At 33.8% G+C, this 17,382-nt stretch overlaps 1 protein-coding gene across 1 annotated transcript in view; it reads left to right on the top strand.

Annotated features, from left to right (window-relative positions):
• MALRD1 (MAM and LDL receptor class A domain containing 1) overlaps positions 1-17,382 on the top strand; it is a gene marked incomplete at both ends in the record, with an annotated part of 583,874 nt that overhangs the window by 13,405 nt on the left and 553,087 nt on the right. Inside the window, 2 exons of the mRNA XM_079699366.1 lie at positions 15,462-15,556; positions 15,645-15,806. Of these exons, the coding sequence (XP_079555492.1) occupies positions 15,462-15,556; positions 15,645-15,806 (257 nt within the window). The remainder of the gene's footprint in view (positions 1-15,461; positions 15,557-15,644; positions 15,807-17,382) is intronic.

Here is a 17,382-nt window from a genome sequence, read left to right as displayed (position 1 = left end):
GGTAAAGGTGATACGTGAGGTTTTTAAAATGTGTAGTTCTCTGTAAACCTAAACTGTATAGGTTATCAAAGATAAAAAAATTTATTTGAAAAGTTAATATTTCCTTTTATACCACAGATTATTTTTCTTATTTGGGTATTTAAAATTAGGTTTAAATGGGATTATGAGAACTTTTGTTATTTTAACCAATTGCTAAATTGGGTCTAAAACCCATATATTCTATTATGAAGCACACACACTATTAAACAGCATCCAGTCTTTTTATTTTGTTCTAGGGAGGTATGATGATCATAGTCTAGGACTGGAGGTTCTTTGCTATTCTCCACAGACACACCTGCAGGACCCATTCCTGCGGCATTTCTTTGGTCATGTGGGATTGTTGGGCAGCACATAATAGCTTTGAAAGTTTCATCTACACTGTGTTTCTTAATTTATGGCCATATTAGCTCTATTTTTCCTAGTAAGCTAAGAACAGGATCTATGAACCCACTTATTTTTTTATTTGTATGTTCCCCTGACAAGAGTTTATTATAAAAATTTTCAAGAATGTGAAAAAGTTTGAAAAAACTTACTGTGACTAACCATATACCTACCACTTAGGTTATATAATTAAATTTACTATTCTATGTTTGTTTTATCAATATCCATCCATCCACCCATCCCTTTCTCCATCCATCAATCTGTCATATTTTCTATGCATTCAGAGAAAGTTGCAGGAATAACTTTACGACAAATACGGCAACACGGTACCATTAACTAGACGCAGAGATGAACAAACGATGTCCTGTAGGTCATTTTCCTATTTTTGTAAATACAGTTCTATTGGAACACAGCCATGCCTATTCATTCACAAATTGTCTGTGGCTGCTTTTGTACTACAGTCTTGGAGTTGAGTGTTTGTGACAGTGACCATATGTCGACAAAGCCTAAACTATTTGGTCCCCTAAGAAAAAGTTTGTCCTTCTGCTGGAGTTAGGTATTCATTACAGTTCTTTTTTTTCCCTTTGAAGTAAAACTTATGTTATATGAAAATATCAATTTAAGTGTATCAATACTATTGGATAAGTTCTGACAAATGCATTCACCTGTGCAACTCAAACCCCTAACAAAATGTGAAACATTACTGTCACACCAGAGAGTTCCCTCAGGTCCCTTCCTAGTCAATCCTTGCTCCCATCCTCTGCTCCCAAAATAATCACTGCTTTAATCCCTTTTCCTCCTCCATAGATTAGTTTTGCCTATTCTAGAACTTCATATAAATGAACTCGTGCATTATATGCCCTTTTGTGTAAGGCTTTTCTCACTTTGCTCTCAGATTCATCCAGGTTGTAGCATGTAACATGAGTTCTTTCCTTGTTATTGCTGAGCAGTTTGCAATTGAATAAGTTTATTCATCCATTCTCCTATTGATGGACACCCGTGTTTTTTTCCTGTTTTGGGCTACTATGAATACAACTGCTATGAACGTTTTTGTACAAGTCATTGTGAATATATGTTTTTAACACTCTTTGATCAATACCTAGAACTGAAATGCTGCGTCAATGGATGTTTAGTTTTATGAGAACTGCCAGCGTTTTTTCTAAGGTAGCTGTACAATTTCACACTCCTACCAGCAATCTATGAGACTTCCTGTTGTTCTACACCTTTGTTAATATTTTCTATTTAGTGGTTTCATTTTGATCGTTCTGCTAAGTATGTGGTGGTATCTCACCATAGTTTGAATTTGAATTTTCCTGATGACTGTTGATATTGGTCTCTTTTGCAGAAGCTTATTGGCTATTAATATATCTTCTTTTGTAAATTTTCTGCTCACATATTTTGCTTAATTTTTATTGGGCTACTTGTTTTTTTTTGAATGAGTTGTAATTTTTAAAATAGGCTCTAATTTTGGAGTACATTCACGGCAAAATTGAATAGACATCACAGATTTCCTGTACACCCCATGCTCCCACATACACACAGCCTCCCCCCACTACAAAACTTCCTCACCAGAGTGGTACATTTGTTACAATCAATGAACCTACATGGACACATAATTTTCACGCAATGTCCGTAGTTTATATTAGGGTTCACTCTTGGCGTTGTACACTCTATGGATTTGGACAAATGTATAATGACATGTATTGATATGCATTTAAGTTTCATCCATGTCTTTTCATGGCTTGATAGATCATTTCTTTTTAGTGGTGAATAATATTCCACTGTCTGGATGTACCGTAGTTTACCCATTCACCTGCTGAAGGGCATCTTGGTTGTTTCCACATTTTGGCAATTATGAATAAAGCTACCATAAACACCCAGCCACTGGTTTTTGTGTGCATGTAAGTTTTCAACTCCTTTGTATAAATACCAAGGAACATGACTGCTTGATTCTATGGTGAGGGTATGCTTAGTTTTATAAGAAACTGCCAAACAGTCTTCTAAAGTGGCTGTACCATTTTGCATTCCCATCATCAATGAATGAGTGTTCCTTGTACCAGTTTTTATATATCTTGGCTTCCCATTCTTTCTAAGATTTATGCTTACAAATATTTTCTCCAAGTCTGTGGAATGTATATTAATCTTCTTATTGATATTTTTAATGAGAAGTCTTTAATTTTATGAAATCCACTTTTTCTATTTTTACTGTGTCAAATTTGTTGTTAAGAGTCTGTTATCCTTTCAGTGTCTGTAGAATGTATAGCAACAACCCCCCTTATTCCTGCTGTTGATTATTTGTGTTTTATCTCCTCTCCTCTTCTCTTCTACCTAGGATTTTCCTTTTATTTATTTTTCTTTTTTTTCTTATTTCCTGAAGTGGAAATTTTGGTTCACTAGTTTTGATATATATTATTCAGTTAAAACATTTTCTAATTTCCTTTGTAACTTATTCTTTGGTCCATGGATTATTTAGAAGTGTGTTGTTGAATTTCCAAATATTATGTTTGTGGGGTTTTGACATATTATTGACTTCTAATTTTAATTACCTTTTGGTTAATACATTCTCTCATTTCAATCTTTTAAAATATTTTGAGACTTAGTTTATGATACAGCATATAATCTATCTTGGTGAAAATACCAGGTGAATTAGAAAAGAATGTGTATTCTGCAATTATTGGGTATAGGGGTCTATAACTATCAATTAGATTAAGGTGATAAAAATAGTGTGCAAGTCATCTGTCTTTTCTTACGTTGTTTTTACAATATATTTTTTCCTATTGTTTGTTTTCAACCTGTCTGTGTCTTTATACTTAAAGTGTGTCTCTGGGAGACAGCATGTAGTTGAATCTTGCTTTTGTATCCATTATGATAATTCATTTCATTGGAATGTTTAATCCATTTAATTTAATGTAATAATTGGTATTGTTAGATTTATCTCAACATTTTATTGTTTGTCTTCTGTTTGAACATTCTGTTTTTGATCCTTCTGGTCTCCTTCTCTGCCTTCTTTGAGATTATTTGAATATTTTTAAAAATCCTGTTTTAATTGGCTTTTTAGATGTATGTCTTAACATTTAATTTTGTGGTAACTCTAGGCATTATGGCATATACTCTTAAGTCTTTATAGTATACTTAAAATTGATATTGTAAAATATACTTAAAATGTAGACAATTTAGAAAAGCATAGGTCATTTATCCCTTTCTCATTGTCCTTTACTTTATAGTGATCCCATGTATTACATCTGTAATCTATAATATGTAAGTTATAAATCTTAGAAGTCAATGCTATTTTTCTTTAAATATTATTAAAAATAAATTAAGAGAAAAATATTCTTTTATCATATTCATTACTTGCAATAATCTCCATTTCTTCTGACTATCTGAGTTTGTCTCTAGTATCATTTCTCTTCAGTATAAAGAATTTCCTTTAGTATTTCTTGTAGTCCAGTTCTGCTGATGATAAATTGTTAGTTTTCCTTAATGAAAATGTCTTTATTTTCCCTTTATTCTTGAAATATATTCTCATTAGATATAGAATTGTTCATGGACATATTTTTCTTTTAGTGCTTTAAAGATATTATTTCCCTGTATTCTGGCCTCCCTATTCCCTGATGTGACATTCACAGTTATTAAAATGATTATTTTGCTATATTTAATATAGCTTTGTTTTTCTTAGTGCTATCAAGATGTTTTATGTTGGTTTTAATCAATTGTCTATAATGTGCCTAGGCATGAGATTTTAAAAGTCCTAATCAGGTTAAATAAGCTTCATGAATTTTAAATTGTTTTTCCACCAATTTTGGAAAGTGTTCTCCCCTTATTTATTCAGATATATTTTTCTTATAAATGTATTTATTTATTTATTTTTGGCTGTGCTGGGTCTTCATTTCTGTGCAAGGGCTTTCTCTAGTTGTGGCAAGCGGGGGCCACTCTTCATCGCGGTGCACGGGCCTCTCACTGTCGTGGCCTCTTGTTGTGGAGCACAGGCTCCAGATGCGCAGGCTCAGTAGTTGTGGCTCACAGGCCTAGTTGCTCCGCGGCATGTGGGATCCTCCCAGACCAGGGCTCGAACCCGTGTCCCTTGAATTAGCAGGCAGATTCTCAACCACTGTGCCACCAGGGAAGCCCCAGATGTATTTTTCCATCTCTTTCTTTCTCTCCTCTCCTTCTTGGACTTCAGTCATCATGATGTTAGACAACATGTCTAACATATTATTATTGAGGGTCTTATATATTTTGATTGTTTTCCCTTTTTTCACCTTGAACACTTTCAATTGATTTATTTTCAAGTTCTGTGATTTTTTTCTGTGTCATCTTTAATATGGTTATAAGCCTATCCAATGATCTTTTAAAAAATATCAGATATTGTATAAAAGTTTTCATTTGATTGCTTTTAAACTATGTTAATTTCTCTACTAAGATCTCTTATCCTTTCATGCATTATGAGTGTATTGTCCTTCACTGAGCATCAGTATAATTGTAAATTAAAAATCCTTGTCTCCTTCATCTCACAATTGACCTCTGTTGACTGTCTTTTCCCATGGCATGGTCGTATTTTCCTCATCCTTTTCCTGTCAAATAATTTTGGATCATATCTATGACATTGTAAATTTACTACTGTAGAGTCTCTGGATTCTGTTATATTTATTGAGAGTATTTATGATTGATTTCATTTAAGTAGATGATTAGCTTGCTTAGACTCAAATTGAGAATTCTGTTTTGTAGTTTAGATATCAATTCAGTAGTTCAAATATCAATTCAGCTCTTTTAGCTTTAGTTACTAGAAGTGTTCCCTGCACATGCATGCTTCAGTTTTAGGTGGAGATTTGGGTAGAGTTTATCCATAGAACATGGGTCACCCCTTTTTCTGGCTCTTTTCTTTCTAGAATTCTGCCCTTTATTTGTGGTGGACGTGCATGTACTTGGCTTCTTTACCTGATTCTTCAGGCTAAGGAAATAGCAACCTTTCTATCAGTGTTTTAGCTGCAGTGGTAGCTTAACCTCAGGCCAAAGCTTTTAGGTTTTTCTTGTTTTTTTAATATAAGCATTATATTCATCACTGGGTTTTCTAACACCAGGATGTCCTAAACTGATCTATGCTGCCCTTTCTGAAGGGCACTAGGAACCATAATCTATTTCTCAATACTTGGCAGGCTGTGTTATTTAGACAGTGACTTAGATTCTTTTATTAATAAGCAACAGCAAAAGACAAAAAATAGAAAAGAGTCTCATATTCTAACTCTCTAGATCAAGTTTTTATAGCCTTTATAGTCTTAATATTCATTTATTTTGATGTTAGTGAAAAAGTAATGTTTATTTATTATTTTATATATTAATTTAAAAACTTTTTATTGGGCATATATATTATTCCACACATTGTGTGTGTAGCTATAATAGTGAACAAGAACACAGATCTTGTCCCCAGTGAAGCTGCAATTTAGTAATGGAGACATTAACCTGAACATTAATGTTCTATTCCAGGGATCTGCATATTTTTTTTAAAGGCCCAGATAGTAAATAATTGTGGCTTTTTAGGGTATACAGTCTGTGTCCCAACTACTCAACTCTGCCACTATACTGTGAAAGTTGCCATAAACAATACTTAAAGATAAAGCATGACTATATTATAATAAAACTTTACTGATGGACACTGAAATTTATAATTCATATAACTTTCACCTGTCATAAAATATTATTCTTTTGAATTTTTTTAACCATTTAAAAATGTAAAAACCCTTAACTCTCAGGCCATGCAAAATCAGGTGGAAGGTGAGATTTGTCTGCAGGTCATAGTTTGCTGTCCCTTAGTCTGTTCAATAAATGTTAATTGAGCATTTTTGCATCTGACAACATGCAATGGGGCTACATAAGTAAAGGATAAAATTCCTCCACTAACAGATAAGTTATAATCTTAATTTTAGTGGTCAGTATTCCGTTCATTTTTGTAGCAAACATAGGTGAAGCTTACTTTGATCTATACTCTGATTTTGCAAAGAAATCAGCTTCATTATGCTGTTATTTAAAAATTCATCTGAATTTTCCATTATGGAGGAGGTTTTGTTACAGTAGTTAAGCCTGTTTCTTATAATAAAAATAAAAATAAGAATTGTGTTCATTAAGTGGGTGTACAGTGTATTTTTCCACTTGTTGCATTTTTAATATTGTAGTTACACTAGTTTAAAAGTAAAAATTAATTAAAGATGAAAAATTGATTGTTTATGAACATATAATTTTATATGTTGGTATCAATTGTTAATTTCAGTTCAAAAGCTCTTATTAAGCCCAGTGTGTGTAAGGCATCATGATAAAGGCTGTGAATGTTATAAAGACTTTTAAGATACATGTTGCATCTTGGAGTGTTTATGATCTCTTTGAAAAGCATTCTCAAGAATAACCCAGTTAATTTTTTTTTTTTTTTTTTTTTTTTTTTGCTGTACGCGGGCCTCTCACTGTTGTGGCCTCTCCCGTTGCGGAGCACAGGCTCCGGACGCGCAGGCTCAGCGGCCATGGCCCACGGGCCCAGCCAGTCCACTGCATGTGGGATCTTCCCGGACCAGGGCACGAACCCGTGACCCCTGCATTGGCAGGCGGACTCTCAACCACTGCGCCACCAGGGAAGCCCTAACCCAGTTAATTTTAATACAGGGAGAAATTCGAAAGGTACTATAATATTAGTCTGAGAAGATTGCTCTGTGGCTATAGGCAAGTTTTGACACTGGAAAGGAGAAGGGCATTTGAGAAAGGACTTGAAAGATGAGTGATATTTCAATGGACAAGGAAGTAAAAGAAATATTTCAAACTGAAAGAACCACATTAAGGACCATATAGAGTTACTTGGTGTGCCCAGGCAATGATATAGCAGTCTGCTATGGCTAGAGAATACTGTCTCTGGAAATGAAGGTTAGGCCAAAAGTGTATTTGGGAATGCCAGGAATTATGTAACCCAAAGGTTATTGATTTTGCTCATCAATACTATTTCCTTCCGTCTTTTCCCATCTCTACCCAAACTCCTTCACAGCTGACAGTCCTATTACCAACAATTACCAATACTGTGCAATCAGGCAGTGGAAATGAGAGCGTTGATGGATAATGCAACTCCTCAGCCACACCACATAATTAATATCAAAGGCATACACATTTGGTACTTCATAATTCATTCTGCCTCAAGTAGTGTTTTGCAGAGAGCTTCCGTTTTTGTTTTTCTTTCCCACAAATTCTTTGATTGCCAAGTTCATGATATCAGGGTTCTTGATGTGTGCCTGCATGTGTGTGCATTTAAAATAAGCTACATGAGGTTTATATAATTCTTCTATAAACGTGATGCTTATTTTTTATTGGATAATATATTTGTTTATTTCCTCATTCCTTTTATTTCAAATTCAGGTAATATATCAGTCAGAGAATCATAATTGACAACCCAGATGATTATTTGAATTAACTGATATGACATCAATGAAATTACTCCACATAAATTAGTAGTAAACCTATCTTAAAGTAAATGATATTATTTCACTGATTAGAGCCAAAAAATAATATGTGCTACAATTTCTCTGTAGACATAGAATTTTTTCCTTTATATCATTTGCTTTCCTTTTGGCAGAAATTTTATCTTTACAGGCAGGTGACTTATTTGTTAAATTTATATGAGTATTAATTCAAATTAATTCAGCCTCATATTGAATACATACTGAACAGAAATATGTAAAATAAATGTATATTGAAATAAATATGATACAAATTTCAAAGAATGTACCTTTTGAATCATAGCCAAATGGTCAGTAGACTGAGATTCTGCCAAATGAAAGTGGTCAGGGACTTTTACCAATTAAAGTGGTTGGAAAGTACCCAGAAGATTTTAGTTCTCTGCAAATGAAGTCTCGCAACTCTGATGATTAGTTATGCTGATTCAGTGTCCTACAACCGAATCAGTAAAGGGAGAACTCGTAGCAACATAACTACTTTAGGCCTCATAGATTTTGGTCAGTACCTTATAACATAGCAAATGGAACAAGGGAACCAAATTAGTGACTACTGTTTGTAGCAGGCAGAATTCTAAAGATGTCCCCCCAAGATTCTCATCCCCTGGTTATTCAAACACTAATCTAGGTACTTCTATCAAAGGACTTTGCAGTTGTAATTAAAGTTACCAATTAGCTGATCTTAACATGGGAAGATTATCATCGACTCTTCAAATGGGCTGATGTAATTGCATGGTTCCTTAGGACCTTCTATGTACAAGACCATGTCATTTGCAAATAGAGTTTTACTTTCTGTTTCCTTTCTGGCTGCCTTTTATTTCATTTCCTTGTCTAATTGCCCACCTAGAAATTTGGGCGCAATGTTGAATAGAATTGGTGATAGCAGATATCCTTATTTCCATTAGTGGAAAACTTTTTAAACTTTTACCATCAGGTTTGATGTTAGCTGAGAGTTTTTTGTAGATGTCATTTATCAGGTAAGCATGTTCACGTCTCTGACTAATATATGAAGTGTTTTTTTGCGGAGCACAGGCTCCGGAAGCACAGGCTCAGCGGCCATGGCTCATGGGCCCAGCCGCTCCGCGGCATGTGGGATCCTCCCGGACCAGGGCACGAACCCATGTCCCCTGCATCGGCAGGCGGACTCTCAACCACTGCGCCACCAGGGAAGCCCTATGAAGTGTTTTTTATCCCGAGAAAGTGTTAGACTTTGTCAAATGTGTTTTCTGCATCTATTGAGATGATCATGTCATTTTGGGCTTTTATTTATATGGTGTTTTATAGTGATTAGTTTTCATATAGTGATTGGTTTTCATATGTTGAACCAAATTTGCATTCCTGGGATAAATTCTGCTTGGTCATGGTGAATAATCCTTTTTACATCTTTATGTCTTGCTTGATGAGGCTTTCCAATATTTTGTTTAGTATTTTTACATGTATGTTAATCAGGGATATTGATCTATAATTTTCTTTTTTTTGATATGTTTGTGATATGTTTGTCAGGTTTTGGTATCAAGGAAATAATGGCCTCACAGAATGCGTTGGGAAGTCTTTCCTCTTATAATTTGTGCAAGAGTTGGTGAAGTTAGTGTTAATTCTCTAAATGTTTTATAGAATTCACTAGTTCAACCTTCTGTGACTAAGAATTTCTTTGTCGGGAGCTTTTTGGTTACTGATTCATTCTTTTGTTATCTATTCAGATTTTCTATCTTTACTAGAGTCAGTTTTGGTCCTGAATCAGTTTTTGTGTCTTGCTAGGATTTTTTTCATATTATCAAGGTTATCTAATTTGTTAGCCTGCATTTGTTGATAATATTTCCTTATAATTCTTTTTATTTCTATAAAGTTGGTAGTTCTGACCCTTGTTTCACTATTCATTCAGTAAATTGAGTTGTCTTCTTTTTTTTAATTGGTCAGTCTCAGTCTAGTGAAAGATTTGTTAATTTTGTTGATCTTTCCAAAAACCAACTTTTGGTTTACTTAATTTTATTCTATTGGTTTTCTATTCTCTATTTGATTTATTTATGCTCTAATATTTACTATTTTCTTCTACTACTTGCTTTGGGTTTAGTTTGTTCTTCTTCCAGCTTTGTAAGGTGAAAGTTTAGATTGTTGATTTTAAAACTTTTTTTTAAATTTAGTAATTTATAGCTATAAATTTATTTCAAAGCACAAATTTAACTGCATCTCATGCATTTTGATATATTGTATTTTCACAATGCTTCAAAATGCATGAGATGCAGTTAAATTAGTTTTTCATCTCAAGTATTTTCTAATTTCTCTTCTGATTTTCACCTTCGACCCATTAGGAGTGTGTTATTTAATTTCTACATATTTGCAAATTTCCTTCATTTCTTTCTGCTCTTGACTCAAATCACTCCATTGTAGCTGTAGAACATACTTGTATGATTAACATCCTCTTAAATGTATTGAGACTTGTTTTGTGGCCTAAAATAAGGTCTTTCCTGGAGAACATTTTGTGTACACAATAGAAGCATATGCATTTTGCTGCTGTTGGATAGAGGATTCCATATGTGTCTGTTAGGTCTAACTGGTTTATAGTGTTGCTCAAGTCTTCTATACCCTTACTGATCTTTTGTCTAATTGTTCTATTCATTCTGAAAAATGGGGTGTTGAAGTTTCCAACTATTATTGTTGAATTCTCTGTTTTCACTTTGATTCTATTAGTTTTTGTTTCTTATATTTTGGAGCTCTGTTTTTAGGTGCATATATATATATAATTGTTATTTGTTTGATGGGTTGATTGTTTTTTCATTATAAATTGTTCTTTTATGTCTCTAATAACATTTTTATTGTGCATTAAAATATGTTTTATGAATTTCCAGCTCTCTTTTAGTTGTTTTTATATTTTTTATATTTCTTTATTTTCAGCCCTTTTTTTGTAGTTGAATTTTTGGCTTATGTTTTTATACAATATATCAATCTCAGACTTTTGATTGCTAAGATAGGATTTACACCTGCTATCTGCTATTTGTTTTCTGTCTATGTCTTTCTTGTTACTCTCTTCCTCCATTAGTGTTTTCTTCTCTGTTACACATATATTTTCTGTATGTATTATATATTGTATGTATATATATAATATTTTGAATTCATTTACTGGATGCTTTAGGGATTACAACAATCTATGCTGGATTAGTACAATTTAATTGCAATAGTATTTAAGAAATTTGTCCTACTGAGCTCTATTCTCCCCACCTTTATGCTGTTATTGCCACAACTTGCATCTTAATATATTGTGTGCCCATCAACACTGAATTTTGAGTTTGATTTTTATCAAGTATAACAATCAATTATAGTGATTAGTTATTGATTTTATAATTTATATCTCTTTACTGATAGTCTCTACTTTGTAAGATATCATTCTCATGGTTTCTTAGTTCTTTACACATGGTTTCCTTTAGCTCTGAAATATTTTAAATAGCTGATTTAAAGTCTTCTTTTCAGTAGGTCTAATGTCTGGGCTTTCTTAGAGACACTTTTGTTTGATTGTGTTTTTCCTTTGTGTGAGTCACATTTTTTTGTTTCTTTGCATTTCTCACAATTTCTTTTGAAACATGGACATCTACAACAATATAATGTGGCAAGTGTGGAAATCTTTTTCCCTCACTTTTACAGTTTGTTGTGGTTTGTTGTATTTGTTGTTTTTACTTTAGTGACTTTCTTGGAATAATTCTGTAAAGTCTTTATTCCTGTCATGTGTGTCCATTGAATTCTCTGCTTGGTCAGTTAAGTGGTCAGCTGGAAAGAGAGTTTCTTAAATGCCTGGAACCAATAAATTTCCCAGTGTTTGTTGAGGGACTCTATTGTGGTGTATCTTCAATACTTACCGAGGCAGTTGATATCTCTGTCTTATTCCTCGCTTCCTGCCTTAAGAGAGCCTCAAAGTCAGCCAGAGATGAGAGCTTAGGGCCTTTTCAGGTCTTTCCAGAGCATGTGTACAGCTCTATGCATGCACGTGTCTCTATAGGTTTGTGGTAAGATGTTGGAGCATTTCAGATCTCCTATGGGACATTTCAGTTTCCAGTTTTGCTTTAAGCTTTTGGTTAGTCTATTGTTGACCCCATATGTTATGTACTGCACCAAGCAACAGTAAAGTTAAAACACTTACCAGTAATTGTTTTCAACACATGCCTACTGTAAAGAGTCTATCTGTACTGGGCAATTTCAGACAGCCTTATAAGTGGTGTCTTTCAGGAAACACCAGACATAACAAATAATGATAATTATTTGATAATTATTTGGTAATGAGGCTTGAAAGAGTTTTAACTCTATTCTGCTCATTTCTGTGGTTGCCATGCTGCACCAGGAATGTGGGCTGCCATTTTTTATAGTTGCTTTGGAGCTGGAGAGTGGTAGGAATAGGGCCAAGTTAAAAAGAAAAAGAAAAGAACCTCCCCCTAAAATTTACTGTTTTTACCAAGATTCAGTTATTTATTGAATAAAAGGTCTCCAGTTTGCCGTAAGCTTTACTGTGGCCATTTTTGCCAATATTTTCATTGCTTTTATTGAGAAAAATTTCAGAGGTCTTTACATTGACATTTTTATTAATTTCACTCTTATTTTTATTGCATATTTTATGATTCCCTAAAGTGATTCACCTAGCCCTTTATCACTGAAGCAGACTTAAATGTATATGGCAGCATTTATTTACACATTGCTATCAATTATAGGGGAATACTATTTGAGGGTATCCTTTGATACAGTTTTAACAAATATTATGTGCTTATGTCGAAATTGTTAGTTTAATGAAGAGGAATGAGGCAAAAGTTAGGATTCAATAGAAATGGAATTTAATAAATAGAAATTACCAACTTGAAGGAGTTTGTATCTAAGACTGTTATTTAACCTCTGTTATCTGAACTGAGCCATATTTCTGTCACAAATGAACACACTTTTCCTGTTCCAAAAGTTTTGACATTTTAACCTTTGCTTCAGGCCTTGGATCTTGTCACAATGATCCATTCCTGCAGCCTGATTTTTTTTGATATTATCTTACTGTTAAAATACTCAGTTTTTCGAGTTCCTTTGAGCCCATTGGTTACTCTACAGCATGCAATAGGATTTCTGTTTCTCCTGCTTGCATTCATTCCCATTAATCACTTAGAACTTGGGAAATGGAAGAAGAGCAAGACTGCCTATCAGTAGTTGAAGAAAGTGAGACTGAAAATTCTACCTTATCTTTTCTAAGGATCAAGGTTGGTGGAATTCACTGCCCAAAGTTATTGAATTAGCCCTCAAAACTTGATTCATGGTTTTTGTTGCTTTCATATTTTATATACTTCTAGGGATTTACTCCTACATGTACCCAGCTACTAAGAAGAAAAAGCCCTCTAACATAAACATTTAAGATTATAAATGGAATCATCCTGTCTTATTTTGTAATTTTAATAATTCTTACTTTGTAGCTTTAATAATTAACGACTTCATCACAAGGTGGTTTTAAATCTGTTTTGAAGATAGGCTATGCAGTTGCTTTTATTGATGCAGGAATAAAATGGGAATTTATGAATCATATGAACAAACTGAAATGAATATGGTAGAGATTAATAGGAGACATGTGATGAGAATGGTGTTGTGTATATGTGTGGTATGATGTTAATAGGCTCCCTCAAGGACTAAGAGGGGTGTGTGGAGAGAATATTGAATACCTTTTTTTTTTTTTTATCAGCTTTGTAAGTCTCTTCTTGATGCTTAGAGCCAGCAGTAGGAGAGGATATCAGATGAGGGAATGGGCATGTTGGAAAAACTTATGCTGCCAAGGATCTGCTTCTTTCTTTTATACTCATAGACCTGATAACTGAAGTCCTAGGGAAAGCAAGATAACTTTCTATAAGATGATGTTCTCTAAGGAACATCTCCAACTGTGAATTAAAGAACTTCTGTACTCGTAGGGAGCAAGGTAAAATTGAGTGTGCATTTGAAAGAACGCTATTGTCACTAAATTGGAATTAAAAATAAATAAATAAATAAATAAACAAAATAACAAGTATTACTATTGGGTGCATTTTGAATACTTTTTTACCCCATGAAAAGAAATCTTATTACTAGAACAAATGTTAAAGGATCTCAAGTTGTTTCTGAATTTAAAACTTTACTTTTTATGATAACCTGAAGGTTAACCTCGTTTAATTTTTGACAAAATACAGAATAATTTACAGTGTCATAAAATGTACTGGATGATGTAGTTTGTATTTATAAAACACCTAGCTTATTAATATAATTTATTATTTTATTGAAAATGCTGTTCATTTAATAGCTTAATTTAATAGCTTAATGTATCAATCTGATTTTTAAGACCAAACTTCCAAAAATAAATATGGTTAATTTAAGTGACTTCCCTGACAAATGAAAATAATTTTTACTGTATGTATCACAAGTGCTTTTTAGTAGCTGAATATTTATAAACAGTAATTGAAGGCCTGTTGAATACTATTACCATTTGTATTGCAAATAATTGTATTTAAACTGCAAACAATAAATCCATATGGCTTATTATGCTCGTTTGATTATTCACTTGCTTAGCATTTGCTTTCCCTGCTGAATATGAAGCAAGAGCAAAATAATGGTTGTCCACTTATCACCATGATACCAGCTCTTCATCGAAATTATGTTTATAAAATGATTCCAGGTAGTACATTCTGAGAACAATTTTCTGTTATTGCAGGGACTTCAGTTATGCTTATGACTATGTTATATGCAATCATTAATGTACTTCTTTTCTGCTTCATCAGGGTACAATTTTTGAATAGCTGTAGGGAAAAAGAGGTTTCTTAGGTTTCATAATTTTACTATTGATTCTCTCAATGATGTGACAATTAAATTTGATTTCCAAGACAGCTTTCAAATACCACTGAATACTTTGGGTAGGTATGCCATCATAATCATCATCAACATCATTTTTTCATTCTTTTTGACAAACAGTGGCATACCAAATGATGAGCAGGAAACAATGGTTCCCATATTATACACTATAACCTTGTCAAGCATTGCAAAAAATCTATGAAAGCCTAGGGAATGTTCCACATTTATTTTATAGGCTTCTAAATAGTAAGTTGACCGGCATGGTCTGTACTGCAGCATACAGAAGAGCATCGGGACTCAGTATCGTTTTCCATAATCCTGGCAAAAGCTGGGACTATTTGATCCAATTCTTTCTCAAGAAAAACACAACAAAATAGGATCTCTTTTGAATTCTTCATTGAATTACTTATTTTGGTGGGCAATCCCAGTATAATGTTTTCCCTGCATATCATCTTTGCTGGGTTATAACTTTCTAAGTTACATGAATTTGGTCATGGACTACAGCCCATAACAGTGTTTTAGGGAGTACACTCACAATTAGTTATTTTCCTGGGGAATATACTGAAGTAACAATATCAGCCAGACCATTTGCAAAAATAAATGGTACCGTTAAATATTTCGTTCTTTAAACAAAAATATATTGACCCAATGTGGATATAGGCCTGAATTATTGCCTGGTGTATTAAATAAGTTTACCAGTGATGGCTCTGCATCTAACACACTGACCCTTGTTTTTAACAGCTCACTTCCTCTCATTGGTCTCTAACGTGGATTCTCCTTCCTCAAACTTAAGAAGCAGAGTTTTTCTTTCCACAAATAACCAACATGGTTGTCAGGTATTTGAAAGCACACAGCATTTGAATTACTTTCCACATTTGGGAAATTCTTTATTATAATTATTTGGACATTCATTACTTTTCACAGATTACATTTTATTACTTCTCCAGCCAGATGAATGGCAAATTAACAGTTGGCTTTCAAACTACCTGTGGTGGTCCTACAAGGCATTTATGGCAAAGCACGGCTGGGCTCCAAAATCAGTGGGAGAGGAAAGTCCTCAAAATCCAGAGCCCCCAGAGATTTCAGGTATGCACGTTGTATTTTCTGTGTTTGAAGGAAAAATGATAAAGTATAGATGTTTTGCACCAGATGAATTAAAAGCAGGATGATTAATCATCCCAGTTATCTGAAAACTGAGGAATTTGCCAGAACTTCAAGTGCTGAAACCAAACAGTCAGAAAATTGGGATGGCCAGTCACCCTAAAAGACAATTTTAAAAAGTTTTAAATTTATGTATCAAAACTAAGGTTGTTATGTATTAACATATATTGATATATAAGTAAAATATGAGCTTCTAATACTCTTCCTAATTTCTTGAATCCCTCCACTTTCCTTAAAAACTCTCACTATTCCAATCCTCTCTTTCTTTTCATTTCTTATTCTTAAGAATCACTTCCCTTCCAAAGTTTTCTCATGCTTTTGATAGAATGGGACTATATTAGGTAATGAGGAAATAGACAGTTTGATTTAAATACTAATTCCAAATGCTGTTGAAGGGGAATCATTGTCATATTCATTTCATGGTGAAAGTCAAATTATTCAATACAGCCTTTATTTTCCAAAATAAATTTGAGAATTAAAGCCAATGCAAGCCTATAAAAGACAAACCTATTTATGCAGCCCAATAAAACTTATGGATGGTGGAAATTATAATCCAATAATTATTATGGGAGTTCTTGGAAAACTATTGCCCACTTTAACATTTTGGACAGCCAAGCAAAATTTTCCAGTAAAAATGGGATGCTAAAGCATTTTATTCTGAACAAATTTGCTTTTTTAAAAAAATTTTTAAATCTTTATTGGAGTGTAATTGCTTTACAATGGTATATTAATTTCTGCTGTATAACAAAGTGAATCAGCTATACATATACATATATGCCCATATCTCCTCCCTCTTGCGTCTCCCTCCCAGCCTCCCTATCCCACCCCTCTAGGTGGTCACAAAGCACCGAGCCGATCTCCCTGTGCTATGTGGCTGCTTCCCACTAGCTATCGGTTTTACATTTGCTAGTGTATATATGTCCATGCCACTCTCTCACTTCGTCCCAGCTTCCCCTTCCCTGTGTCCTCAAGTCCATTGTCTACATCTGCGTCTTTATTCCTGTCCTGCCCCTAGGTTCATCAAAACCATTTTTTTTTAGATGCCATATATATGTGTTAGAATGCGACATTTGTTTTTCTCTTTCTGACTTACTTCACTCTGTATGACAGTCTCTGGGTCCATCTACCTCACTACAAATAACTCAATTTCGTTTCTTTTTATGGCTGAGTAATATTCCATTGTATATATATGCCACATCTTCTTTATCCATTCATCTGTTGATGGACACTTAGGTTGCTTCCATGTCCTGGCTATTATAAATAGAGCATTCTGGTACATGACTCTTTTTGAATTATGGTTTTCTCAGGGTATATGCCCAGTAGTGGGATTGATGGGTCATATGGTAGTTCTATTTTTAGTTTTTAAAGGAAACTCTGTACAGTTCTCCACAGTGGCTGTATCAACTTACATTCCAACCAGCAGTGCAAGAGGGGTCCCTTTTCTCCACACCCTCTCCAGCATTTATTTTTTGTAGATTTTTTTATGATGGCCATTCTGACT

This window comes from Hyperoodon ampullatus (genome assembly GCF_949752795.1).
Source record: "Hyperoodon ampullatus genome assembly, chromosome: 3".
In the NCBI taxonomy this organism is placed as follows: Eukaryota; Metazoa; Chordata; class Mammalia; order Artiodactyla; family Ziphiidae; genus Hyperoodon; species Hyperoodon ampullatus.
This window is presented reverse-complemented; position numbering and strand designations above follow the sequence as displayed.